Consider the following 27,520-nt stretch of genomic DNA (forward strand, 5'->3'; position numbering starts at 1 on the left):
TATTTTGTTCACTTTGATTAGGGATGCAGTTTTCCAAATGTTGAAAGCTCATTTCCAGTCTCTACAGTCAGAAACTTCTTTTTCTTCTCTTATTGGCACTCTTTCCTTTCATTATGCTATCACTGTGCTTGGGAGCAAACAGTTGGCTGAGGGGAAGGCAAGATTTCAATTTCTGATGGTAGCACAGAGTCACACTTGTTTTCACCAAGAAAAACATGTATCTTAACTGCAATCAAGATCAGCCTCTTGTGCATCAAGTGTTGTTAATGGCAAAATATAGGACTCAGGTGCAATTACACTAGGGATTCCAAGGTCATTGGTTTGGACATCAGTGACTGAAAGGATTTTTGTAAGAGCATCCCTCCCACATCACTCTGTAAAACGTTCACTTCTATTTATACGTTGACTCTATGTTTAAAAACAAAACAAATTTTGCACACATACAGTGAACATTATACAATGGCAAGTCTTTTACACCACCTTCTTTCCTTTATCTCAGGCAACCTCATTTCTGGGAAAGAAAGCTCTGGGGTGAAATTTACTTTTTACTGCTCTGCTGGAGCTGCTATCTCCTTTCTTCACAAGTGGGTCTTGCAACAGATATGCTTATTCTGTATCATATATCATCTGCAAGTTGCCATTCTCAGCAACCTCCCTCACGTACATGCAACCACCACCAAATATACTGCTATTTCATCACTGTCTTTCTAGTTCTTCCACTCCTTTTCTTCTACAGTTGTCAGAGACTACTTAGAATGACAAAGAGAAATAGAAAGAAAAAGTGATGAGATTAGATAGGGAATACTGTTGTCTTGCTGCCTCAGGCATGTGTTTTTGTGTGTTTAAATTCAGCATGAGTACTAAAGGAACAGCATTTTTATATCTCCAAGTTATCTTGTGAAAGCATGTAATAAAGCAAATGACCTCACTAAGTTTGAAGCCCATGTTTCATGTTTCCTCTTAAACATAATTTTATAATTAATAATTCCTTCTGACTATTGATGCAAATGAAATAAAGTAACATTTTAGTTTCATCACATTCCAAAAATTAATGAGAGAGATGTAAAAGAGGACTCTGCACAATGCTAAAATCAAGCTATAAGTTAACATTCAGCATAAGATCGCTCATGCATAAGTGAGGTATCATCACTAACATAAGGTAAAAATGTTACTATAACTTTTTTCCGCTTCTTTCTTTCTCTTTTTCTAGAGCTGTGCCTTTTAAAATTTTCAGTTATAAGAGAGCTATTGTAATCTGGTTGACAGTATATTAAGATACAGGTTATATATAAATATAATATAATAAATAATAAAAACATTACACACCTGAATATCCACTGAATACACAAACCCAAGAACATTTAGAATAAGAATTGCTAGCCATTATTGAAACAGAAATAACATTCAAAAATCTCAGGCCACTATGATCTTTAGGTACAGTGACCAGGGATAAAAAGGCACAGAGCAACAGCCACTACCACTATTTCTCTTTGTGACTTTATCTTAAACCTCTCTAAAGACTTTGGTATAAATAATGTGCTTTCCTTTGATGTAGCACTATGTAAAGAACACAACTCTCTTGTATTCATCTCTTTGGAACATAAATCACAGCAACAAGGAGATTGTTCAAAGGACAGGCACAGTCATTGTCCATTGGTCTAACACTAGATTGCTTCAGAAAAAAATTTGCTGTCAACAAATATTAAGTTTATAGGAAACAAAAAAATGCAAACAAAAATACTTACAGCTTTGGTTTGGCAAGCACAGGTGGTGGTTCCTTTGTGGGTGAAAGCAATACAGCTGGAGGTGGGATGGATTTATCACCATTTGGCTTGCTGTTAATCATTCCATTTACTCCATGAACAGGATGGATCCCATTTGTTTTTTCCTCAGATGAATTGAGCTTATGTTGAAGATCTGTCACACTAGATTTTAACTCAGTGTTGTTTGCTTGGTGGGCCTCTGTATGTTTCTTAGGAGGAAGCTCAAGACAGCTAATTTCAACTGGAGGAAGTGATGGGAAATGATGGAAATCATCATCTCTTATCAGTGATTCATGAGTAGAGCTTTCCAAGTTGGCTAAAAGAAACCAAAAAGAAAGCCTTTTCAACAAATCACAGACAAAGTACATAGCACATATATGCTCTATTTTCAGTTTTTTAAAGGTGAAACATCTTTGGTTTTGTGTAGATATTTTTCTAGTCCTCCTATTGATAATTTATGCTGAATTAGATACATGACTGGCTATTCACTTTCTGAGTTTACCCCATGCAAAACACACAACTAGGAACCTTATGGATCTCTAAATCTATTCAGGAATCCAGCCACTAAATGAGATTGGCAAGTACAGACAGCAACAGCTGAAACAGCACTTCCTCTTCATAGAGTTTCAGGATCATTTCAGAACAAATAATTTAAAAAAGCTGACGAATGTATGTATGCATGGCAAGTTTGTAAAGGCAGCTGGATTAGTGCATCCCACAAAAATATATATGGGAACGTATAAAAAACTAAACATGCCACATCACAATGTTTTATTTTACAAAAGGCATATGCCACCTTTGGTAGCATAATTTCATCTGCTTTCATTTTACCTCTGCTGCCATCTAGTCTCAGAAGCATAATGCTTAAAAATATGCCAGGCTTGTAGCAAATACTTTAAAAATATATTTCATGTTAATAAAAATATTAAAAAGGAAATGAGCCAAATAAAAGATTCAGTTTGCTTTATACGAATGCTTAGAGGTTGACAAATTCCTCTTATAGCAGTCATTTTCCACATGCAGATTGATAATTTCATAAGTAAATTAATTATGTACAATTTATGATTAAAAACTCCTCTTTCCCTTCATCACATACCTGAGCAGACTACTAGTTGTGCACTGCTTGTTACTGAACCATGTTCATTTGTTGCTGTGCATGTGAAAATTCCTGAATCTTCAGGAAAAGTTTCTGCTATTACAAGGGTACATATCTCTTCTGGAAATAAAGAGAAGAATAAAGTGCATCATAAACTATTTAAAATTCCATGTAATATTTTCCATTGTATGTTAAAAGGACACCAGAAAGTGCTCCTTTTACAAAGAAATGCTGGGAGAACTGCAAGAGAGCTTCCAATATAAATGTCTTTAAGGAAAATCACTTTGAGTCTGAAACAAGTAAATTAATCAAGCTAAGTTTTTAAAACTGTTTCAAATAGTAATTTTGCAGTCTCAAGTCTGTGCAGTAATTTTACACACTTAATATCTCATTTTTGTGTATGATAGTACCAATTAATACAAATCAATTTAGTGGTTTCCATAAAGAATTAATCCTTGCAAGCTCTTTTTGTGTCTCTAAATAACATCTCCAGTACAAATGTCACACAATTTTTCTTTCTTTTAATTTTTTTCTGTTTAATGCAACTTTTCAGATGAAAGTCCAGTCTCAGTAAAACCAGAAAGTATTTTATCAACACTTCAATTAAATCTTCTGTATAGACCAATCAGAAATAAAACCTCCAGATACATAAATATTCCTCTTAATTCAGAGTTTGGGAAAATAATTTCTGTCTCTGTCTGCACAGAAGTGAGAACGGATAAATTGAAAACACAGTACAAAACAGCATCCCTAGAAACTCTTCAGAATGCTGTGACACAAACACGTTCTGTCTGAAATCTGTTATTTCTACTTTGATAAGCCATAGTATATGCTTTGATTATACCAGGGCCTCTGTCAGAAAAGTTGCATGAAGGATATTAGATTGTGTCTCACAGTAATTTTTTCTAAATCAAGTCCATCCATTTATAGTGGACATAATTAATTATTTGGGCATATTTTTTCCTGTGTTTTCAAAGAAGCCACTTTATTTTATCTCTACTTGTAATGGTAGTCTAATTTTTTAAAAATTTTACGATATAGCTAATCAACAATCCTACTATTAACACAACATACCAAGAGAATGTTATACCTGTACAATGCTATATTGTGTGTTTCCTTAATTAATTAGGAGTTTCTTTTGCTTATGCTGATTGTCTAGTCCCAAAACCAAAGCAGGGAAGTTTTATAGCATTCAGTTTAAAGAAAAAGGCATTTTGCAATTTGAATATTTGCACACACAATCCTACATATTATCACAAAATTAGTTAATAAAAGCAAACTGTAAAGTGAGAAAAAGTATTTTAGAATCTAATAACTTCCACATGAAAATTATTCTGCAGAAGAGGTTCAGTAAAGTCAACTTACTTCTTATAGTTCAAATAAGGAAAGCATTTTCAAATAGTGCCTTTTTGTGTGTGTGTGTGTGGGGGGGAATGATGAACTGTCTCATTCAGGCAGTTTAAAAAAATTATGAAATTTTTCCAATTATAAATGACAATATATCAAAAAACTTCCTGTACTAGAAGTGAGCTAAAAATGAATGACTGACTAAATATTTGGCACAGAGTTGTTTCTCAGAACATGCCTTTTTTTTTGGCAACACAGACCAGTATTTTCTGTGTAGCTGCAAGAGGCATGCCTGGTAATACTGTAGCACGTTGGATCTTATCTGACCCAGATGAAGATTAATGACTCATGAAAGGTCTTATCAGGAAAGTAATGGGTAACACAAGCTAGTTTTCGAACTACTGAGATCAGCTTTTTTTAGTCTTGGTGTGTCATAAGCAGTTGAAGCTGTATTGTTAACCACACGTGTTTGCTCCTGGACTGAACTGACTCTGGGGATGCAATCTGATACACACAGCATACTAGTTTCCTGTTCATTTAATAGCAGAATTCTGAAAGCATGGTACTTCAGGACTGCAGAAGAAGATCAGCCCACCAGGCTGAGAACTGCTCTTTGAATGAGGGCAAAGGCACTATAAAACATAGCAACCAGCAGAACTCCTATTTTCCAAACAGCAGAGCTAATTAATGCATAATACTCTTTCAGTTTTTTAAGTATGTAAAATGATCACATGAGAAGAGCTAATATTCCCTCTTCAGTGATAAAAGAATTCTAATGGGTTCTACAATGATGTGCTTTGTTTGAACAGGTATATTTTAAAATTATATATGGTAAATTGCAGCTATCTTTGTAAAAAAAATTGAAAGTAAATTAATGATGGAAATCATCAGATTTTAAAATCCAGTCTTTTCAGCCAGATGAGCAAACTGCAACAGATTCATTATCAATCATAAGAAGACTGTCTAAACTGAAAACATAAAAAACATAAGAACAAATCAAAAGGCAGCTTGGGCAAAAAGCATATTGCCATCTTCTTTATCAATTTTCCTCCTCCAAACCAAGAATCAAGGACTTCCAGGTCCTTGCTAGAAGGCTTACTACTATGGAAACCATAGAAATAAAATACCAATTTGGCAAAAGAAAAGTTCTTTAAAGATTTCCTTAACACACTCTGGATGCATAGTGCTCTGAGTATTTCTCTAGCTTTACATCCTGACTTACGTAATTACTTTTCTTTCTGTTAATATGCTAAGTAGAATCTGAAGATATGAAGTAAATAATGTCTGTTCTACTTCCTGGCAATCATCAGCTGAGAAATAATTTCATCACAGAAATGTGTTCCAGAAAGCAACTCTGAAATGCTGCTCTCAGGGCCTTAAAACATATTTAACACTTGACTAAATGAATACAAAAGCATTTTGTTCATTGAAACATGTAAAATGCTTAGGCATGCAAGTACTTGACTGCTTTGTCAGTTATTTAGAAAGAAAGGTTGCATTTTACAGAGCAATTCTTTCCCTTTGTGGTTCACGAGCCCATTAGGAAGAATAAACTTTGGTAAGAGAGAAAACTGTTGCATTTTAACAAATTTCCTCACTGGCAATGTGTTTACTTCAGAATGTTTCTTTGTATTACATTAAAGGTAAAGTAGTTCTTATTATCTGCAACTTCATTTCCAAATGTGACCATTAGCTTCCTCTACTGTAATGCACATTCTGTTTGGGAAAATATGTATGGTCTTTTGTCAGTAGTTGTTCATTACTACGCAATGAATAGAGCTATTTTCATAGATGTAGGTTAAAAGCCATAACTTTTCTGATATACAGAGACAGTGGGTAGTCACAGTGGTGGTTTCCTGGTAAAAAGCCAACAAAACACAGCTCTGCCAACTTGTTGACAACTTGTCTCTTATTCTCCGTTGTATTCCCCAAACCCTTAAGTCCAGTTTAATTGCAAACCAATATGCCCATCAGGTAACTCCTCATCTAGGTATCTGTTCATCTTTTATATAAAGAGAATGGGGAAATGAAAGTAGAGAAAAACTGAATATGCGAGTAGCATAATAAACAGTAGTATAGAGGATCTGTAGAAGCCTTAACGTGCAATAACATATTGAAAAAATGTATTCAATGTACCTGTTTCTGATGATCACTACTGCATATACCTTTACCCAATTAGGCAGCAGTTCTGGCTTATTTAATAGGCTTTATGTCACTCAAGGAATGAAGAATAAAGTTTTTAGAAGATGCACAAAACTGACTATGTTTGAAGATATCTTAAACAGCGTTTTAAAAATACGGAGAAGAAAACAGAGCAACAGCAAATGTGATTGTGAGCAATAAAAAGCAGTTTTAGGGTGTAGAGCCTAGGTTACAATATATGTAATGAATAACCAAGATGTCAGCTATCTAGCCAGTTTGGCTACAATAGATAGGAATACAGTTGTGGCAACACAGACTTTAGCCCCTAAAGCAGTGTTCAGGTTTGAGGAGAAATTCAGTAATTTTTCAGTGTCAAGGAAATGTTTATGTTAAAGCTTACACTAAGGCAGTTATGATGCTGTAGGTGCCTGAGCCAGTTAGTCAGGTGTACACATCAAAGCTGAAAACAAAGTATTCAGCAACGTAATTGTGATGATTAATGTACTCCAATAAGCTTTAAATGTTTACAATTGGAGAGAAATAACAATTTATTTTTTTAAATCACATAGTACGAAAAGATTAGATATTTGCTTTGAATTTGGAAGCATTAACAAGCAAGGACAGTCATAGCAGTCAGACTTAAGATGAGACCACTGACAGGACTAGAATTCTAGAGGTAACTTGGGAGTGCAGAGTACAATTAAAAATGTAACTGACAGGCAATAGCATAGAAGTTGACCAAAAACCACCTTTAGTGAAGGAGAATTTTAGCCTATTTTCAGTTTTTATCTTCATTTGGTATCTTGAGATATGGCTCCTTGGAGATCCTTCTCTCCAAGCCCTTTGCTGCTCAGCAGTGAAAGAAGGAGACAGACTCTTGGTCATAATTCTTTTGTTTTCACTAAAAAATGCAAGGATGCAAATGCACGTTAACCTACCAAAGTTGCCGTGTTTTGAATTTCATCAGCTACCAGAAAGATTATTTGGTGAACATACACAGTATTCTGCTTAAGGAAAAAAAGCATGTATATGTGGCAATTCCCTGGCAATTTAAGCAAAATTACTTCATATAGTTTTCTTCTTACATGCCATTAGACAATCGTTCTAATGTAATTCAATACGGTTTGTGGCTGTCTCCAGACAGCTGAGTAATGGTCAAAATATCAACAGCTGGCAAGTGATTCCATGGGATTTTTCATTCTCAGGCAGCCTGTTCTTTGAAGGATTCAATCAGTATAGTCAAAATGTCCAAGAAAGAAGTACAGAGCAGGTACTTTGACAAACTGTGATGTTGGCTTTGAGTAGTCTAACTATTAATTCACAAAGCAGTCTGGAGAGCTTTGTGATGCAAACTGATTTCTGTCTAGACAGAAGAAGGAGTGCAAAACACATTAGAGTAGATAGAATGTACCAAAAAAAAGGTAGTCAAAAAACCCTGCTTCTTAATTTCTTACCTGTATGAGTTCATGGAACATTTTTCTTTTAAATCATTAGTACTCACCTATCAAAGGATAACTGATGTTATTGAGTGCTATAAAGTGTTTATTGATGGTTGGACTTTGGTTAACAACCCACTATTAAAGTCACACTACAAGTTGTTACAATTTATGTAAAATTCTGTGGATGTTGTACATGGATATGTTGGAAAAATTTTTAGAAAAATGTCTGTCTTTCAAAATTTTGAATACTTATTTAGCATACACACTTTTCCCTAACAATCTTGCACATGTATTCATCATCTGCAGTTGTGTGTTTGCTTATGAACAATTTCCTCTGCATGCATTGTTTAGTCTGGCTTCTGAGAGTATGAATTACATCACAAACCAGTGCTGTACCTATTACGTTTTTGATACCCACACCCAGCTTCTTGTTGTCGAAATTTTAAGATTCTCCATGACTTCCTAAAAACCAGTGCTACTTCTTATCAGTATTACTACTTATATACAAAACATTGCTCATTATTTATGCCAAAAGGAAATATTTATATTTTGCCCAAACTTTATTTACATTTCCTTTTCATGCACAGTGTCAATTCCTGCAAAAATGATCCGGTAAGTGTACTGTCATTAATTTTGGTAGTGAGTAAGAGATTTCTTAAGGGATAGTACTTAGCTCAATGCATCCAGGGAGAACAAAATATCAAACTGAAACTCTTTCATACATTTTGGGTAGCAGGAAGGTGCTCGTAAATATATATCACAACATAATTATAAGCATGATAAAAAGAAAAAATCCAACAACAAATCAGTCAGACTGCTGTCAGGCATTCACTACTGTCATGTCTATTAAACTGCAACAACACAGACACAAAAATAGCGTTTTGAGGTGACTTCCTATTCTTACCTTGACACCTACTTTAATAATGGTTTGAGATACTTTGATATTAAATAACTTTTCTGTACTTGGGAAAACTCAAGAAATGTACCTTTCATGTAAGAATCCATTCCCTAGTACTCTCTAAAAGGCTTCAGGTACCTTCTCCCAGGGTCTGCAAGCTAACCAGAAATGGGAAGGAGAATATTCAGCACTATGAACTTGAATAGTGCAGGTATGTGAGAGGGCTGGCAAAGTGATGATGTTCTGGGATTCAGAATCTCACTCTCTATTTCCCATTGCAGGTAGTTATGAAAGGAAGTTGATAGCTTTGTGAACTAACATGAATATTCTTACTTCTTCCACAGCAGTATCTGTCATATAAGCTATGCAAACCTTGCAACTAACAATGTGAAAATTACTTAGTTGCCCATGAAAAAAAAAATCATCTAGCAAGAAGCATAATATATGTACTCAACTATTCACACAAAGGAATTTGAACCTTTTGTTTCCAGAAAAAAAGTGCTTCTCCTTTCTACTAGATAACACTGCATTCCGACTCTAAAATATTTAGTTCACCTAGCATTATACAACTTATATTGACTAAAGAGGGTGAAGAGGTAAAAAAAAAATTACCAAAACTAAGCAAACAGTATTGATGAGTTTTGACAGAACAGTTTTAAACTGGATATTAAAAAGAAAAACCCTAGGATATGCTAGTAAATTTATACTTAGAAATTTTTGTGTAAATTTTCAGTCCTTTCAGATATTATCTATCATGTTAAAGGATGAAGTGAATGCAGTTCAAGTGATTTTGTAGAAAAAAAACTCCTAGTAAGAGTGAGTTAGATATGCTAGTGTTTTCCAACACTCTTCTTTCCTTCACATGGCTCATATTTCAAACCTCCATAAATGAAATCATTCAGTCACATGAACTCAGGGCATCAGGTATTACTTGAGCTGATGATGTTACACACCATGACTACAGTATTAACAGTTAGGATAGAGCATGCATGTGTGTAATGTATATGTATTAATGGATATGAAGTAAAATAGGTATATAACAATTCTGTGAAGCAGGAAAATGAGTGAATAACTGACAAAGAAAAGAAACTTTTCCCCTCTTTCCCTCATCTTGTTTCCATGAAAACTAAAGGAAAGCTGCATTTTTCTTAGATTTAACCCTTCACTGCTTTTTCCTAGTCTATATACTCAGTCACAGTGCTACTTTACAAACATAATTCAGCTGCTAAGTCTGTCCTGCCTGCTGATATGACTCTTCAGAGTTTAGAACATCTCCCCATTGCTAAAATCCTTCTGTTCAGAGACACTCTTTGGAAATACCCAGATCCTAGATAGAAAACTATTCCGTTTTTTTCAGCTTCATAGTCAAAACTCTCTCCAAATTCAAGAGTATTCAAGCACAACTGGCCACCCTCTTAAAGCAAGGTTCAGATCATATCACTGTCTTCTCTTTTACATGTTGTTTGGCTTAGAAACATTAAATAAAAAGCATTGAAACATTGTCAGTCTTTTAGTATTCACTTACTAATCAAGAAATTACCACAGCATATAATGATATATAATGGGAAAATGAAGTAGAGAACAACTGTATCTGGAAGTATAATTTTTACTTGCTTTAGGACTTTTATCATGTGAAGAGGCTAGAAAAATTCAATGTTGAGTTTTTTTTTTTAGGATCAGATTTTACTTGCATTTAAGACACTTCACATCTGTCAATAAATTCTTATGAGTATAATTTGGGTAATGGAATTTTGTGGGACTCATTCTTTTTCCTCAGTACATGCAAAATGCTTATTTTCTGAGAAAGAAATTTGCTTCAAAATTTAAGCTGCGAGACTCTCCTTACTGGTCTAAATGGAATTTACTGTTTAACTAATAAAGGAATTGATGTAAAGGACAGAGTACAGTATGGAAGGTGTGATAAAGTAGCATTGTCTTCAAGGGGGTTTCATTTTACCAATGTTCAGCAAAAACACTTTTCTATTTATGGCTTCAGTACAAACTCCAAGAGTTAGTGAATAAAGACATTATTTTTTCATATGATTCTTACCAGGTTCAGTTGCAGATCGTGGCTCTGTGTATCCCATCATAGGGAGGGGAGACAAACAAGATTAGAGATTACATCAATAAACATCAGTATATTAGAGATTACATCAATAAACATCAGTATACTGAACATATTATACCAAAATACTGTAAATAAGTACATAACTGTGCAGACATGTTATGAAATCAAGAAGATTTAAATTGTCTGTCAATACAGTAGTTCAATTATTACCTGTAGCCATTAGCACTGAAACGGGAAGAAGAAAGGACTCTATCCAAAACCGAATACTGAAAGACTAATTATCTTTCTCCACCTTGTATCAAAGATAACCACTTCCAATTATTTCCTGTGCTGGTTTTGGCTGAGTTCAGTCATGTCAGATGTGCTAGAACTTCAGTATGAACTGGAGTCAAAGGCATACAAGTGGTATGCCAAAATTGGTATTACTAATGTGTTTTTCTCAATCCCTTTGGCAGCAGAGTGCAGGCCAAGTTGCTTTCACTTGGAGGGGTGTCCAGTACACCTGGAACTGACTGCCTAGGGGTGAAAACAGTCAGAACCTCTTGTTGCTAGCCAGGCTAGGAATAAGGGGAGGAGTTAATTGCAGTGTTAAGCCCAGTGGTCTGGTCCAATGGCACCAAGGGTGAAGACTGTAATGGAAATAGCTTTAAATTGTTGTAACCTGTGGTTTGAGATGCATGGTATAGGAATTACTGTACCAGGAACCACATGAACCAATGGAGTAGAATCCCTCACAAGAAGCAGTGGCAAGGGCAGCAGGGACCTGACCTGGGCTGGCTTTGGTGCCCGTTAACCCCATGCAAACACCACCTGTCCTGTTCTGAGGGATCACTACGACAGATGGAGCCCAAAGCCATGGACTAAATGAACTCGATGTACATTTTGTGAAATCTTATAGGGGTGATACACAGCCTATGGGAATGGTATCTGTGTATTACATCAAAGGATGGGAAGTGGGGTGGTGATTAGTGAGGATCTACTGGGTAGTGTGGGATCTGGCCATGATGCAAATGGTATGGAGTAAGCGGTGAAGAATGTGCTGGTTTCGACTGGGATAGAGTTAATTTTCTTCACAGTAGTTGTGTGGGGCCATATTTTGGATCTGTGCTTAAAATAGCATTGTTGATAGAGAGATGTTTTTGTTATAAAGGCCTTTTCTGCTACTTGTACCTCCCCAGTAGTGAGGAGGCTGGGGATGAACAAGAAGTTTGGAGGGGTCAGAACCAGGACAAAGACCTGCACCGATGAAAGGTATATTCCATACCATATGGCATCATGCTCATCATATAGAACTGGGTGAAGAAGTAGGAAGGGGGAACATTTGTAGTTAGGGCATTTGTCTTCCCAAGTAACTGTTACACATGATAGAACCTTTCTTTCCTGATGATGGCTGAACACCTGCCTGCCCGTGGGAAGGGGTGAACAGATTTCTTGTTTTGCTTTGCTTGTGCAGCTTTTGCTTTCCCCATTAAACTGTCTTTATCATAACCTCTGCATTTTCTCACTTTTACTTTTCCAACTCACTGGTGCTCAGATGCTCACTGAAGTTAAAAAATGACATTGCCTTACTTTTTTGGAGAATTCTGAAGTCTGGAGAATCTTGAATTTCAACACCCTGTCGAAACCACTTAACATGAATGGGAGGGAGTCCTCTGACTCTGCATTCCAATACTACAACTCGTCCCTCAGTTGCTGTGGAGTTTTGTAGCTCCTGAAATATAACAATCACAATTGAAATGAACAAGGAGCATTTTACATTATTAAAGCCAGTCTTCTATTACCTTTTTAATTCAGCTTTATTTTATTGTGTCATTACAGTTTTGCAATAAACATTTTCTTTCATTCTGATTAAATTTAATATATCATCTATATTGTTAAAATTATTGAATAGGTTATTTTGAAATGCATTTTTAATAAGACCAAAAATGGAACAGCTGTAGAAGTATTTAATTCCTCAATTTATCACAAGCAGATCATTGCAGTTTGAACTTTCAATTTTTATTCTTCTTCCAAAAAGTGAAATAAAATTTCTGGAACTAACTACACATTGACTGACTTGATCTTGAGAGAGTAGCTGTGCTGCTTTCAGGTCCCATTCTAGGAGGGGGAGTTGCTTTTCCTCTGAACCATAAATAACAAACCAAGAAAAATTAGATTATATGATTAGGATATATTAACTAGTGTATGGATAGTTCTGAGACAGTATTCTGGCTGTAATGAATTCTTACACACATCTGAAAAATTTCAGGAAAAATCTAAATCTTTAAAGAAGAACTGCAGTGAGAGAGGAGAAACACAGTATTTTAAGTAACAGAGTTGACAGGTGATAGCCACTGATTTTACCTTTGTACTTTATCTTAAGATTATAAATCAAAGGGTCTAGTGGGTGTCTCATTTTCTTTCCAATTAATTAACAAAGTTTTTGATACAGTAAAGCACTTGAAGTTAGGAGTGTATGCTCAGAGTTATCCATAATTACTATTCATAGATCTCTGGTTAATCAAATACATAAGAATTTTGTTATAGGGAAACCTAAAAATCTTTGGGCTGTTCCAAAAAGTTTGTATAGAAAGAAATTTATATCAGGAGGCTGGATTAAGTATACATTTTGTTGTTCATATATGATTAATTTCTTCTGGCAATAAAGTTGTTTTGGTTTGGTATGTCTCTGTTGGCTTAAGCCAGTTAATAATGGATTTCAGGGATAAGAGATATGAAGATTAGGAAGAAAGAGCAGAATTTTGATTGCTTTGGTAGTTTCTGGACGAGGGATAGTTTTCTCCTGTTTTCCTTACTTAGAGGTTGCCTCCTGACCTTGTAGTAATACATTCTCTGTCTTGCACCTCCACTATTCACTTTCCTGTGATACCTGCAGTATGGGTGGAGAATTATAAGGGACAGAATCAGGCCTTTCTTGACATGAGAAAGAAATATGATAGAGCCAAGCTAGACAGTTGTGGAGAGCTGGGCTTACTCTTGCTTGCTCTTACTCTTATCACTAGGAAAAACTATTTGCTATTCCATATTAGTTTTTTAAAAAATGTTTTCCTGAAGTAATAACCAGAAATAGTTTCTATTTTTCATTTTGACTTCAATAAATAGTGATTAAATAATAAGTACTACTATTGAAATGATGGTTTGAGGCACAATGAAATAATATTTTCAATTGAAGTTGTACTGGATAGATTAGGGAAAAATGTGCCATTCTTCTTTTTACTGGTACTTAATTCCCAGTTCCTAAGTTTTATGTGCGAAGATAAATATTGACTTAAATAATTATCTAAGAAATGCTGAATAAAAATTTTCATTCTAAAAAGTCCACATATCAGAAATAGTGGGACCAGCAGAACTAAGAAAATGATTGGCCCCTTTATTCAGCACCAGTGAGGCTGTACCTTGAATCCTGTGTTCAGTTTTGGGCCTCTCACTGCAAGAAAAACATTGATATGATGGATTGCATCCAAAGAAGAGCAATGAAGCTGGTGAAGGGTTCAGAGCACAAATCCTATGAGGAGCAGCTGAGGGAGCTGGGGTTGTTTAGCCAGGAGAAAAAGAGACTTGAGGGAATCTTATTGAGGTGGGGGTCGGCCTCTTCTCCTAAGTAACAAACAATAGAGAAAGAGGAAATGTCCTCAAACTGTGCCAGGGGAGGTTTAGACTGGATATTGGGAAAGAAAAAGCTGCCAAGCTCTGGATCAGGCTGCCCAGGGAAGTGGTTGAGTTTCCACCCCTGGAGGTATTTAAAAGACTGTAGATATGAGTGAGATGGTTTAGTGGTGGGATTGGCAGTGCTAGGTTAATGGTTGGACTTGGAGATCTTAAAGGTATTTTTCAACCTAAGCGATTCTATGATTCTTACCTCACATTTTACAAGTCATCCCAGTGAAGTACTGCTTTTTTATCTAACATACCTGCATGGATTTTTTTCCTAAAACAAAGTTAAAAAGCCTGCTTTATTTGTTCTTGTCTGTAGATAAATTATTGTGAATGAGGCTTTATCATGACTATGATATGTAATTTGTGCCTACCTTGCTATATTTTACAAAGATTTGTCAATGGAGAACAGTCATGGGCATAAGACAAACACACAGAGAATATTCATGTAATTCCGCCAGCGATTTTAACAGGGTAGAATGCATAAGAACTTCATTGTTGCAGTGGAGAAGCATTTTTTTAGGAAGTCATTAATACTGAAAAGGATAATGAAAACTGTAAAATTTTTAACATTATCAAATCTTCCTACATTAGGATATATAATGTTGATATTTCCTTCTGGCCTACAGCAATATGATTCAAAAATCATGATGGATAAAATGTACCTTTGTAAATATAGGTGCAGAATAGATAGGCTTGGGTCCCTCCAGATGGTGCAGGTATGATGTAGGGCTTTGAACCTGAAAAGCAATGCAACAATGCTATAAAATGGAAAGAATACTAGTTTCAGTGATATGGCCTGCATATATCTATGCAATAATGCAAACTCTCACATGTGCAGTCTTACTATGGTGCTCTCTTTCTACCACAATACTTGAGTGACATCACTATTTCACATCTGTTATATTTCTGAAATAAAAATGCAAGCTTTGAAGGTTTCTATACTTCTTTGCCTAGAAGTGTTTTGAGAATTTGACTTCTATCAATATCATGAAAGTATATCCTCTGCACTGACGCATTTTTACCTCTCCTGTTACTACACGCCTTGACTGATGTGATAAATAAATCCAGGTACCCAAAAGCTTATCAAGGTCAGTCTAAGGAAGGGAAAAGAATTTACCATATAAAGACTGATAGAGATTTTTATTTTATTTGTATTTTATGATTTATATAAAAACTCTTAAGTCAGCCAGAGTGGCATTAAAGACAGTATAAATGAATGAACACTGGTTTTCTACATTTAGCTTCTAGAGAGTAAAATTTATTTTCTCCAGAAGGCCCGGAGAAATGACAGCAATATCAAATGTAATAACAAAATTTAAAACTTTTGCTAAAAAGTGTTGCAGGCATTAGTTTGTATTACATTCTTTTGGGACTGGAACTATTAAGTGATAAATTCTGTAATTTTCATCATCACCAGATCTGTCTGATAGTCATATGCTGTGTTGATACACACTGTATAAGAATCCATACGTATATTTAGTTTCATGTCTCATTCTCTGGATATATACTTAATTTTTTAAAATCACCACTCTTAATATAGTAATGTATGTTTATATTTCAACAATATAATTCCTCAAAATGACGGTTTTTCAGGAGTTACAGATTTTGAAAGAAAATTTGAAATACTTTTATTAATTTAAAAATTTGTGTCGAAAAATACCTGCTGACTGGGCATAGAGATAGGTTGAATTACAGCTGTGGTCACTCCAGATTTTGGTGTAGAAGATCCTATTGTTAAGGAAACAGAGGTGGTTTTCTTTTGGGCCCTGAAAAATAGAGAACAGCAAACACTTTACAAGATATGAAATGAGAATGTGTTAGTTTGTGACCCATAAGCCACCTTATTTTTTCTACATATTTAAATATGTCAGTATCAACCGAAAGATTAACATTGGAGGAAGCTTGAGTAGAACACAATCTTTGGCTAATTTACACTTTCACACACAATAAAAAGTACTGATTTAAGATACTAACTAAAATGTATTTTATTTCTTTAATTGTAGTCCTCTACATATTTCTTTGGAGGCACTGGATTGAGTGATTACTAATGAAGACTTGGTTAACTTCAAGGTACTTCTGGATATGAAAAGTTGCTATCAACAAAATTGTTGTCAGGGTAAGGCCAGACTTCTCTGACAGGACAAGCACATTAACACAATCTACAATTAAAATGCTATACATTTAAATCACATGAGAAAAGTAGAAAAGACAATAAACAAATGTCCCCCAAATGTTTATTCAGATCTTGAACTACTAAAGATTTTCCAGTGTCCCTTATTGAGACCATTTGCACAATATTGGTACTACTTTGCACACTTACTGTGGCATAGCTCCAGATTTTGATTTGAAAATTAAACTTTCACCCTCTGAATCTGTAGAACTGGCGCCTGGAAAAGAAAGTGTTTTCAATAATCTCATATCCTTCTACTGATTTATTTAATTTTCAAATTCCAAAGAAAAAACTTTGACACCTTTGTATTTTCTTCAAGAATTGAGAACTCTCTGTAATAAATTATTGCAAGTTTTTTATCTGATAAAAATTGTAACTATGCACTTCAGACTGTTACAGAAATTATAACCATGCCAATTTAATTGCAAATTGCTTTCCCTAGACTCCTAGCCATCTTCCTTCACATTGAAGCAAATAAGCGCAAAGAAGAAAAGAAAATGCTGACTACTACTGCTCTACTGGAAATGTATAATTTTATTTACTTAAATTTTAAAACTTGAAGCTTAAGCAAACATATGGCTTTCACACAGATAACAAATCTTAAACCTTAAGTAAGAGCAACTCAGTATACCAAGACATTTTCAGACTAGACTTGCTGCCCATGATCTCCACATTCCAGACTATTTATATTAACCTACACATAGCATTTATGTACTGCTATTTCTTGCCAGTGGAAGTCTTGATATATGTGTTTGTCAGTGTCCCGAACTCACTTAAAGAAAAAAATATGAAAGCATTTATTCCCTTTGTCTTAATTTTTCCTAACAACAGATACTTCACACAGTTATTCTAGACATTTGTACATATCATTCCTCAAAGAATTTGTGCGTATTTGTGGATAGCTGTATTTGTAATACAAATCATAAGCAATTCATAATCAACATGCATAGTATAGCATAGACTGATTCCAATGAAAAAAAGCTTGGACTGAGATATTCAAATACCCTATTTATTTTCAAAATTTATACTACAAAAAAATCAAAGCAACAAGTTGCACAGAAAAGGTAAGAAGAGAGAACCAAATGTCAAATCATCAAAGTGGGTCTACATGAAGGTGTTTCTTAAGAACAGAGAATAACCAGGTCTTATGTGGCTGGGCCTGTTATACAAAAGAAAGTGTGATGCATCAGTGTCATTGAGACTATTAATGTACAAAGCAATACCTGTGTGGCAATCTATTTTCCTTAAAGATCATAGGGGAGGAGCCTAATGACTTGTACAATTCTCTCTAAGTAACATGTTGAAAACTTCAGCAAAGCACTTCCATATAGCAAGACTGTCAGATGTCAAAAATCTAATCATTTTATTCACAGTGTCTCTCTACCTAGCTGTTTTGGTTTTTACCGTTGCTTCTGTCATTATAACTTCACATAGCATTATATGTTTGTACTACCCTCAAGGATTTCTGAAATCATGCTTACTTCTGTAAAGAAAACTCTTCCTAGAATCTGTAAGATTCAGAAAAGGCTTGGGGATTTTGCTATTATATCCCAATGTGCCATAGTAATGTTCTGAGAATAAAAAGCATGATGAAAGAAATCCTATAAAGGCATATATGTAATGATTTAGCTAATTTATGTGAAAATTTTATTGTTTTGTTAATCAAAAGCTTTTTAGTAATTTGGCATGGCATTATTCAGATTTGTTATATTTTTGATGTTAGCTTGTTTTACGCTTTCAATTAACCATTTAAATTAATTTTAATGAACCACAAAACTGGTAAAAGAATACATAATGCCAAAACGTTTGAAAGATGTATGAATTAAAATAAAAATTGATATTCAATTGATATAATCTTGCCTAAAATACAGTTCTTCACTAAAAAAAAATTTAATAAATTTACTCATGGTCATAATTAATTTTTCTCAGAAAAAATAATATTTGAATTATGAATAATTTTGCAGTCAAGAAATATTTTGATGATAACTAGCAGTTGTTTCAGGACAAAACCAGTCTGACTGACTTTAACCTGACTTAAAATCGGTATACCAAAGATAAAGCATCACTACATTTATACATGAACTGAAGAAGACTCATTTGAAGCAGTCACATTTATTTGCACTGTGAGGCAGTTCAGAACTGACATAGGGATTACTGCTATCATGAAAATCATTATGGAATCACTAGTCAAATCTTTGACTAGTGATTTACAGAGAGTACTGCTTAACCATATGCCAAAGACCCTGTTAGTTCCTTCCTTTCCATTCTTTATTTCATTTCTACCCTAAATAAATAACAATCTATCCATTGATTACTGAGACATTCCTTGAAATACCTGAATTAATATGAAGTGACATTCAAAACGTGTTGTGTTAAAGGAAAGCAGAGGAATACCATAAAACTACCACCATAGCAAATGTCATCTTAACATATAGAACCAAAAGTAAACTTCAGCTTAGTTATCTTTTTCTGTATGCATCAAGTATCTTATTATTTTACCTCTTACCTTCAATGAATATTTCAGCTGATGTACTATCTGAACCAATGGAATTTGAAGCCAGACAAGTATAGCGACCAGTGTCGTCTTCAAAGGCTTCTGCTATAATTAGGGAATGGAGTCCTCCACTTTCGGAACGGATCTGAATGTCAGGGGAATTCTGCAGTTCCTTTCCTTCACAGAACCATCTGCAGCCCACACACATTTAGAAAGACAAAGAAAAAAGAATATAAAGGATTGGTTCAGGCTCATCGCACACAAGCAGACATTACACTCTGCTGCAAAAATCTAAATTGCTACTGAAATCAGCACGTGGTGCTCTGAAGTGTTTAAAGGCATTCACAAAGAAACAACTTGTTGGAATAAACTTTATTTAAAAGGTAGTGAACCATTTCTGGATGCTAAGAAAATTGTACACATCTACATTTAAAAATTATTCTCTGTCCTGGTTTTGGTAGAATTAAGGTTTACTGCGTATCTCATGTATTGGCTTGCTTTGACCACAATCTTATCCATTTCAGTATAACTTGTCACTTCCACCTAAGTAATACTCACTGATTCTCTACACAGAATATTTGAATTTGTAATCAGTGACACAGGGTCTAGTTGGAGGTCTGTCACTAGGGGTGTCCCCCAAGGATTGATATTGGGCCCAGTATTGTTTAATTTATTAATCAATGACTTGGATGAAGGGGAAGATGCTTCCTCAGCACTATTGACAGAAAGCTGGGAGTAGCCGATACCCCAGAGGGCTATGCAGCCCCTCAGAGGGACTCTGTCACGTTGGAGAGATGGGCAGACAACTGTCTGAAATTCAACAAAGGCAAATGCAGGGCCCTGCACCTGGGAAGAAATAATCCCAGGCACCAGTACAGGCTTAGGGTTGATCTGGAGAGCAGCGCTGTGGAGAAGAACCTTGGGGTCCTAGTGGACAACAAGCTGCCCATGAGGCAGCAGTGTGCCCTTGTGGCCAAGAAGGGCAATGGTATCCTGAGATGCATTACCAAGAGCATTGCTAGCAGTAATTGGAGGTGATCCTGCCCCTCTACTTAGCCCTGATGAGGTCATATCTGGAGTGCTTTGTCCAGTTCTGGGCTCCTCAGTACAAGAGAGACATGGAGTTCATGGAGCAGGTACACAGGAGGGTGACAAAGATGATTAAGGGACCAGAGCACCTCTCTTATGAGGAAAACCTGTTCAGCCTTGAGAAAAGACAACTGAGAGTGGACCTCATCAATGTCCACCAGTATCTGAAGGGAGGATGCCAAGAGGACCAGGCTCTTCTTGGTGTGCCAAGCAATAGGACAAGAGGCAATGGGTAGAAACTGATATACAGGAAGTTCCACCTGAACATGAGGAAGAACTTCTTTACTGTGCAGTGACCGGGCACTGGAACAGATTGCCGAGAGAGGTTGTGGAATTTCGCTCACTGGAAATATTCAAGAACCATCTGAACACAATCCTGCTCAATGTGCTCTAGGATGACCCTGCTTGAAGGAGGTTGGACCAGATGACCCACTGTGGTCCCTTCCAACCTTATCCATTCTGTGATTCTGTGATTTTTGTCTATCATGTCCAGTCAACCTAATATAATCCCATGGTACAGATTCCATATCGGTAAACTTTCAATAAGTTTACTCTTGTGTTAGATCAGGAACATAAACTGGTTTTCTAGCTCTGGATTTTTATGTATGTAATACGTCTCCCACTACAAAAAAAGTATGCCCCCACAAAAGCACTGGGTTTAGGTACAGGCAAAACAGTCACTTATCTGAGGTGACTTATTACTAGGTCAAAGTATGGTATAAATTTGTTTACATCAGGTCAATCAAGCATTTTCCAGTGTAGGTTGTCTAAAGAGCTAGTCTATGCTCTCAGCCTACGTTGCTGCCATGAAAGTACCAATTCCCACCTTTTTTCTATTTGATTCCATCATATCAGTTAGTCCTATTCCCTCAAGCTACACCCTGATTAATCTGTATCTCTGGCAGCCCAGCAAGTGGGAGAAATGGATAATTCTTGGTTTACAGGGTCTGCCATACATTTTTGCAAGGGGAGGTACACTGGCAAATCTAAAGGAAAGTCATTAGTGAGCAACCTTCCTTCTGTTTTCAAGTTGTCCCTATGTCCTGAAAATAAATTTTGCCAAGTCTTGCCAAGCCTGTTATTCCTGTTCCAGTCCTGCAAAACCACTCTGATCTGTACCACTCTTTCTTCCCTTCTTCTTATCCCATAATCCTAATCTGTGCTTTTCCATGTCCTCCCTCTGCTCTCCTTTCTCTCTTCTTCCTCTGCCACCGCAGTATTCAAATCTTGTTCTGGTGAGGATAAAGACAAAATAATAATTCTTGACAGTAAGCTTCAAAAATGGTCTTTTATTCTCTTCCCCCTGTACACTTTTAGTTTTCTACTGTAGTGTGTGTTTTTTTAAAATTAATAAATATAACCTCAGAAATTTATGGGGAGTAGGTTCTAAGTAGAAGATGACAGAATTTTTAAAAGTAATTTTTAAAGACATAACATTTTCCACTAAATTCTGGTATTTTTCTTTTAATTTGTACTAGTTTATGAGAGAATTTTTGCAGTCACATCCCAGTAATATTTCAGAATTAAATTTTTTTTTCCTCCCTATCACACAGCTTTACCCCAAGAAAACAAAATAACTCCAAGGAGTTAGAGGACCCTCCCTGTATTTAGGGAAAGCATGAAACACTACAGGATGACAGATGCTACAAAACAACGATCAGTGAGGAGTCTTTAGAAAACTGCCTCACTTGTATTGCTCTTTTTTTAAATTACTAAACTTCATGTAATTAACGCAAATAAAAATATGTTTTAAAACCTTCTTCTGAAAATACTAGATTGTAAAACGTGAAATGTCATACTTATTTCAGAATGTAGAGTTAATAAATCTAACAGGTTTACACATAACACAATTCCCCTTAATGGCATAATTGCAGGCAAGCTCTCTGTGCTTATGAACAATAGATCTTTTGTTCCTGAAGGCAAAAAAAAAAGTTGATAGTGGCATTAAAACCATATGTAATTGTCTTCTGTAATTAAAAGACTAACAAGTTCTTTTTCTGTCTTCTGTTGCCTACACAGTGCACACAGATAGTATCATTTTTGGAAAGAATTAACAAACTTCCATTTGTTTACTCAGTAGACCCCTTTGGCCTACTTTTACAACTATTTGCCTTGGAGACAAATCTATTCTGTCAGCTCTACTGCCAAAATTAACATTTCTCTTTCCCCTCTTCCCCTCCTTTCCTCTCTTGTCACAAATCGTCCCTTCTCCCAGTGTGAGGACCTCTGCTACTATTTCTGATTATTAGACCTTCAGAGTCCTAACCTCTGTGCAGCCTTTCCTAAGTTACATTTTAAACAATATGCACAAGAGAGAGGTTAATTCAATTTCTAGACAATCACAGACAAGACCCTGTAATATGAGGCCCTACATAACCATTAGTTCTATTTTTCTTTCCTTTCCAGAAACATCCTGCAAAGGAAAACCTCTCCTCCAAGCCTAATTATTTTCTCAGACAGATCCCGTTATAGTTTCATGCAAATTGTATGGCTTTCTACTGTCTCCCAAATTCCACGTTCACAAAATATATAAGAAACTGTCATAAGTGTAAGAACCTAAAATAAAAAAATCCATTTATGTTTTTTTGTCAGATAACATTTAATAAGCAAACTGTTTTCTTAGGAGAACAATTTCTACATTGTTCCCTGGTTCATGCATATACACAGCTAGTCTCAAGTAGTGGGAGCTATTCCTCAGCACTGGTTGGGATGAAGACTTGTTGCATCACATCAATGACATACCACTGAAAACGAGTCCTGACCTGCTACATCAGACACTGTCTGCCACAGACAAAAGCACATAGGTAAGCAATTCAATACCAAATTACCTCAGCTATCATTAAGGTGATGTTTGATACATGGGAAACACACCTGGTGTGGGACTGCACTGTTTATTGTGGAAAGAAGAATTCATCTTCACAATTGGCAAGAACACAGTTATTTGAAATGACAAACACTAGAATAGACATATGTTCTTTTTCCGATTCTAACTCTATTTTTTTTCTATCTACATGTTGATAAAAGAGGAGGATTACTTCTCATGAATTTCTTTTGGTGATTACATGAAAATTAACTGAAAAAGAAAACACTCAGTTGAAATACTTATCTGGCAATAACTTGCCAGTTGCCAGTCAGTTCAAGAGAGTTGTGAATTTAAAAAAAGGGTCAGTGAATAAAAATAAGTGAAGTATTTTTTTCCCCAAACACAGACTGAATTTTAGTTTTTCATCTTTTTTATATATATACACATTTTTGCTCTCTATCATAAAGCACAAACCTCTATAGGATCTGATCAGCCTTACTGCCATTACACTTGGAATAATCATGGTAAGAGAATTTTCTGTTCTCAAGGACTGAAAAAGATTCAAAGATAAATCTTTGAAGTATTCCCCCTCTCTGTGGAGGGATTACTAAATCAGGAAACACATCACTATCAAAGGGAAACAGGGCCAAAGAAACCAGGAGAACTCATGACTAGACACAGAAAAATAGCCACAAAGCAAGTCTTGCAAGAAAATTCCAGTTTTATGCTGACTAGGGCAACATTAACTTATGTCCAGGCTATTCTAGCCTACTGATCCTCTTGGGAATAAGAAGATTACTTCCTAACTGTGAGATGGCAACAATGCTTCTGGAGAGTTAAAATACCCCAAATGAAACCAAACCCAACCCAAATCAATCCAAAAGACACTGAAAGTAACACAGAGGAACAGACACACTGCAGACAATTTGAGAAAAACAAAATTCCTTGAATAGAGAACATTGTTTTAAAAAGACACTTGTTTCACAAATTCTGGATACCAAGAACAAAAAATTACCAGTTCATTTCACTATCCCTTTGTTGTAGGTTCTCAATATTGCATAAGGTGTGCAAATAAAAGCAAAACAGGCTGAGACACCAACAATAGGGTTTGCATATGTGTGTTCATATGCAAAAAGACTTCCAGCTTGCACCTTAGGTCCATTCCTGCAGGCCATGCTAGCATTCATGCAAATTTGTAGAGAACTGTCCCCTTGAAAGAGAACAGAAACGGTAAGATGACAGATAATGACTGACCAAAAAATCCACCCCCAAAATCTAATAAAAGGAGCATAGATTTTATGTAACTGGAATTAATTTTATCAGTCATTATGTATTTTGCCAAATTTCAAATTACACTTAATTTTTCTGCTCTTTCCTACTGTCTTCTTCATTATCTTTCCACCATTTCTGCTCTTGCCTGCATTTCCACTGTACCACTATTTGCCTTGCTTTTTCTACACCTGTGCTTAGTTTTCACCTACATTGTATCTCCCATATGTTAAAATGATAGCAACTAAATATTTAATGCAGACACTGAAACACAATCACTAGACTGGAAAGTCAATAGTAAAGGGTCGAATCAGAGATATTTTGGTAGCAGGGGAACAATGATTAAGATACTAATTTTTCACTCTTCAAACCTTTGCTTTTCCACTGGCTACATGATGGCAAAACTAGAACAGATTTATTAACAGAAAAGGACAGTCAGATACCAGGTGAGTAGCAGTTCATGCACAGTGGCATCAAGTAGCAATTCACACAATATACCTTTCTTTTTCACTCTTCTTTTCTTTTTCATTCTTCTTTTCTTTATGCCCTCACAATCCTCCATGCATGGAAGTACATAGAAGCACATGTGTCTGGGATTTTAATGACTCTGAACAAAATATAAACAGAGTTGAACAGTACACTGACTAAGTAAGCACCAGGGTCTTAAGAAAAACAGTTCGAGGTTCTCTCTAACTCATAATCCTGCTGGAACTTCTGTTTTTTGAGAGTCACTAAGGAATAGAGAGGTTTTCCTCTCCGCACACTCTTAAAAGTTAATTTAAAATGGCAGCTGAAGTGAAACTTTAAGATATAGCCTTAGGGAGAAATTATAATAGGGAAGGAACTCTGACCACCACAAAAAGTGCAGAGAGATAAGCTGTAAATTAAAAAGTAATTTTATCCTTAGTGGTGTTAAGTATGTGCAGCAAGAAAAGTCAAAATGAAATACTCTGACATTCTTATACTGGTAGAGTCAGCATTTCCATCACAATACTGTGTAACTTCCATTTTGTTTTTTCTCCTAAGTAGTCCAACACTTCCAGACTGAAAAAAAAAATTACTACTTAAAGAACTTGATTTTTAAAAGGAATCAGCTTCGTCATATGAGTTTTAGAGTACACTGCAATAATCAGATGATTCAGATGCTTATGCTCTTTACACATTGCTCAGTTTTTGTGCAATATACAATTTCATTAGTTGTATAGGTAACTCATAATGAGGTTACCAATAACATACACACTTCAAATATTTATATTTTGTAATCTTAAAAAAAAGAAAAAGAATATCTGAATACAGATGCTGGTGTTTTGCCTACACTGTCAGTTAAGCAATTAATAAAAGGTTCTATACACTGAAAACCACAGAAGTCAATTTTATAACTAAAAGTGTGTTATATTATAAACAATGTATATTATATATTCAGAATTTAATTGATTCTTCAGATGTCACACAGTCTTCCTCTAGCTCTCACAAATTTCAATGAGGACCTCACAATCAGCTGACTAAATTGCATGATCATGTGCTTGGAAACCAAACTGCTCTCTTAAATTGCAAAAAAAAGGCAAGAGAATACCAAAATGGCTGTATTTTCAAGACATATATCAACACTTCAGCCTGCCATTTCCTACAATTTAACTCTGCTTCTTCTGAAGTGAAGGTTTCCATCATGTTTTGTGTAAGGATGCAAAGTACAGGGGGTACAGAAGTAACAGATGTAACCAGCTTCCACGAACAGTGAGCAAGAGCCTCTGTCACTGCAAGCTGCAGTAAGTCCAAAGATGGGGTTTTTTTAGCTTATTCCTATAATTTAGGAAAACGTCTTGCCTACATTCCTGAGTAGGTTTTCCAAGTCTCTTTCTGTTCACTTTACCTGCGGAGCAAGGATTCTACTCTTTTTCAGCATTTTAGCTGGGGAAATAAACTGCAAGTTAGCTTGACATTTTGATAGCTCCAGACAAGATGCTGAGTTACAGCCTGTACCTCATGTCATTCTCTCTGGGTATTCTCTCTGCAGTGCTCCACGGATTTACATAGATGTGTACAGCTAATTACAAAAGAAAAACAGCATTGTCAGATTTGATTAAAACTAATTGTTCTGTCTTAGAATCACAGGAGTAGCTTAGAAGGTCTTAATTTTTTTTTAAAGATTGTACCTTGTCCTTAACTTTGCAACTGTTGGCCTCACTTTATAACTTTTAGAGTAGAAGTTTTAAAAAATATTTTTGATGGAGGTTTTTAATTACCTGAATGATAAAGATATTAACACAAGAAAAAATGAAATCAGTGCTAGAAAGTATGAAAATTGAACACAACACTGAGCAAAGCAAAGATTCATAGTTGCATAACTTGAAATATACCAAACTTTTTAGAGAACATTTCTTTTACTTCTTTAGATTAAGAGAATTTTAAATAATTTTCTTGACAGTTATGATTATGGGGCAGTGGTATAACACATGCCACTGATTTCAACTCTGTTATTGCTAAATTGTTCTTAGGTACAATAAGAATTTTTGATACAAAATGTATTTTTATGAAAGTACTGAAATTTACTCCTACAAATTTACTACTGAGGCAACCACCTTTTTTTTCCTAAGGTCCTTCTGCTTTACCTCAGCTTCTTGTTATAAGTTATTTTTAAAGAAGCATCATTGTCAAAACTATTGTGAGCACTGTAATATGAACTAATAGTGACTATATCTCTTGGTAATTCTCCATGGAATTAAATGTTCTGAAATACAAATTCTTGGGTTTTTCTTAATTATTTTTTTAATTAGCTGACAGCTATGGTTAGATTTATACTTTTTTTTTGAGAGAGAGTCTATCTTGGTGTAAGAGAAACATAAACAGCTATTTAAATAATTAAACTGATCTTTTTATTACATTTATCATAATTTGAATATGTACTATGAAAAATTAAAGAAAATTAGTTTATAAAGTAAACACATTCAAATTTAGTAAAATTTTGTTGTTATAAATTTCATGTCTCTGTGATAATCTCATATTCTGATAAAAGTCTGGAAGATATGCATGATATGATGCAGTAATGAGATATCTGGATACAGAGAAAAAAATGGTGAGATTTAATGAAGAAAACTGAATTACATTCCATGCCTATAATGAAGAAGGATTAGCTTTATACGCTAATCTTTTCTGCATATAAACCAGAGAAAATATATCATATAGAAAAAAGATACCTGCTGTATGACTTATTTGGATATGCTATCCAAAGCTACTGATTTGCGATAAATAAACATTTCTGTTATAACAAGCTGTGTAGGATGCTGA

At 35.2% G+C, this 27,520-nt stretch overlaps 1 protein-coding gene across 7 annotated transcripts in view; it reads right to left on the reverse strand.

The window, feature by feature from the left end:
* Positions 1 to 27,520, reverse strand: part of PALLD (palladin, cytoskeletal associated protein) — a 201,944-nt gene that overhangs the window by 111,045 nt on the left and 63,379 nt on the right. For all 7 annotated transcript variants that reach the window (XM_051790144.1, XM_051790147.1, XM_051790148.1 and 4 more), the window contains 8 exons: positions 19,087 to 19,265; positions 16,731 to 16,797; positions 16,071 to 16,176; positions 15,073 to 15,147; positions 12,323 to 12,464; positions 10,736 to 10,759; positions 2,860 to 2,979; positions 1,746 to 2,079 (listed from right to left, as the gene is read on the reverse strand). In XM_051790144.1, coding sequence (XP_051646104.1) covers positions 1,746 to 2,079; positions 2,860 to 2,979; positions 10,736 to 10,759; positions 12,323 to 12,464; positions 15,073 to 15,147; positions 16,071 to 16,176; positions 16,731 to 16,797; positions 19,087 to 19,265 — 1,047 coding nt within the window. The remainder of the gene's footprint in view (positions 1 to 1,745; positions 2,080 to 2,859; positions 2,980 to 10,735; positions 10,760 to 12,322; positions 12,465 to 15,072; positions 15,148 to 16,070; positions 16,177 to 16,730; positions 16,798 to 19,086; positions 19,266 to 27,520) is intronic.

The sequence above is a fragment of the Manacus candei genome, unplaced genomic scaffold (assembly GCF_025592945.1).
Source record: "Manacus candei isolate 608988 ecotype Guabito, Panama unplaced genomic scaffold, ASM2559294v1 h1tg000028l, whole genome shotgun sequence".
Lineage (NCBI taxonomy): Eukaryota > Metazoa > Chordata > Aves > Passeriformes > Pipridae > Manacus > Manacus candei.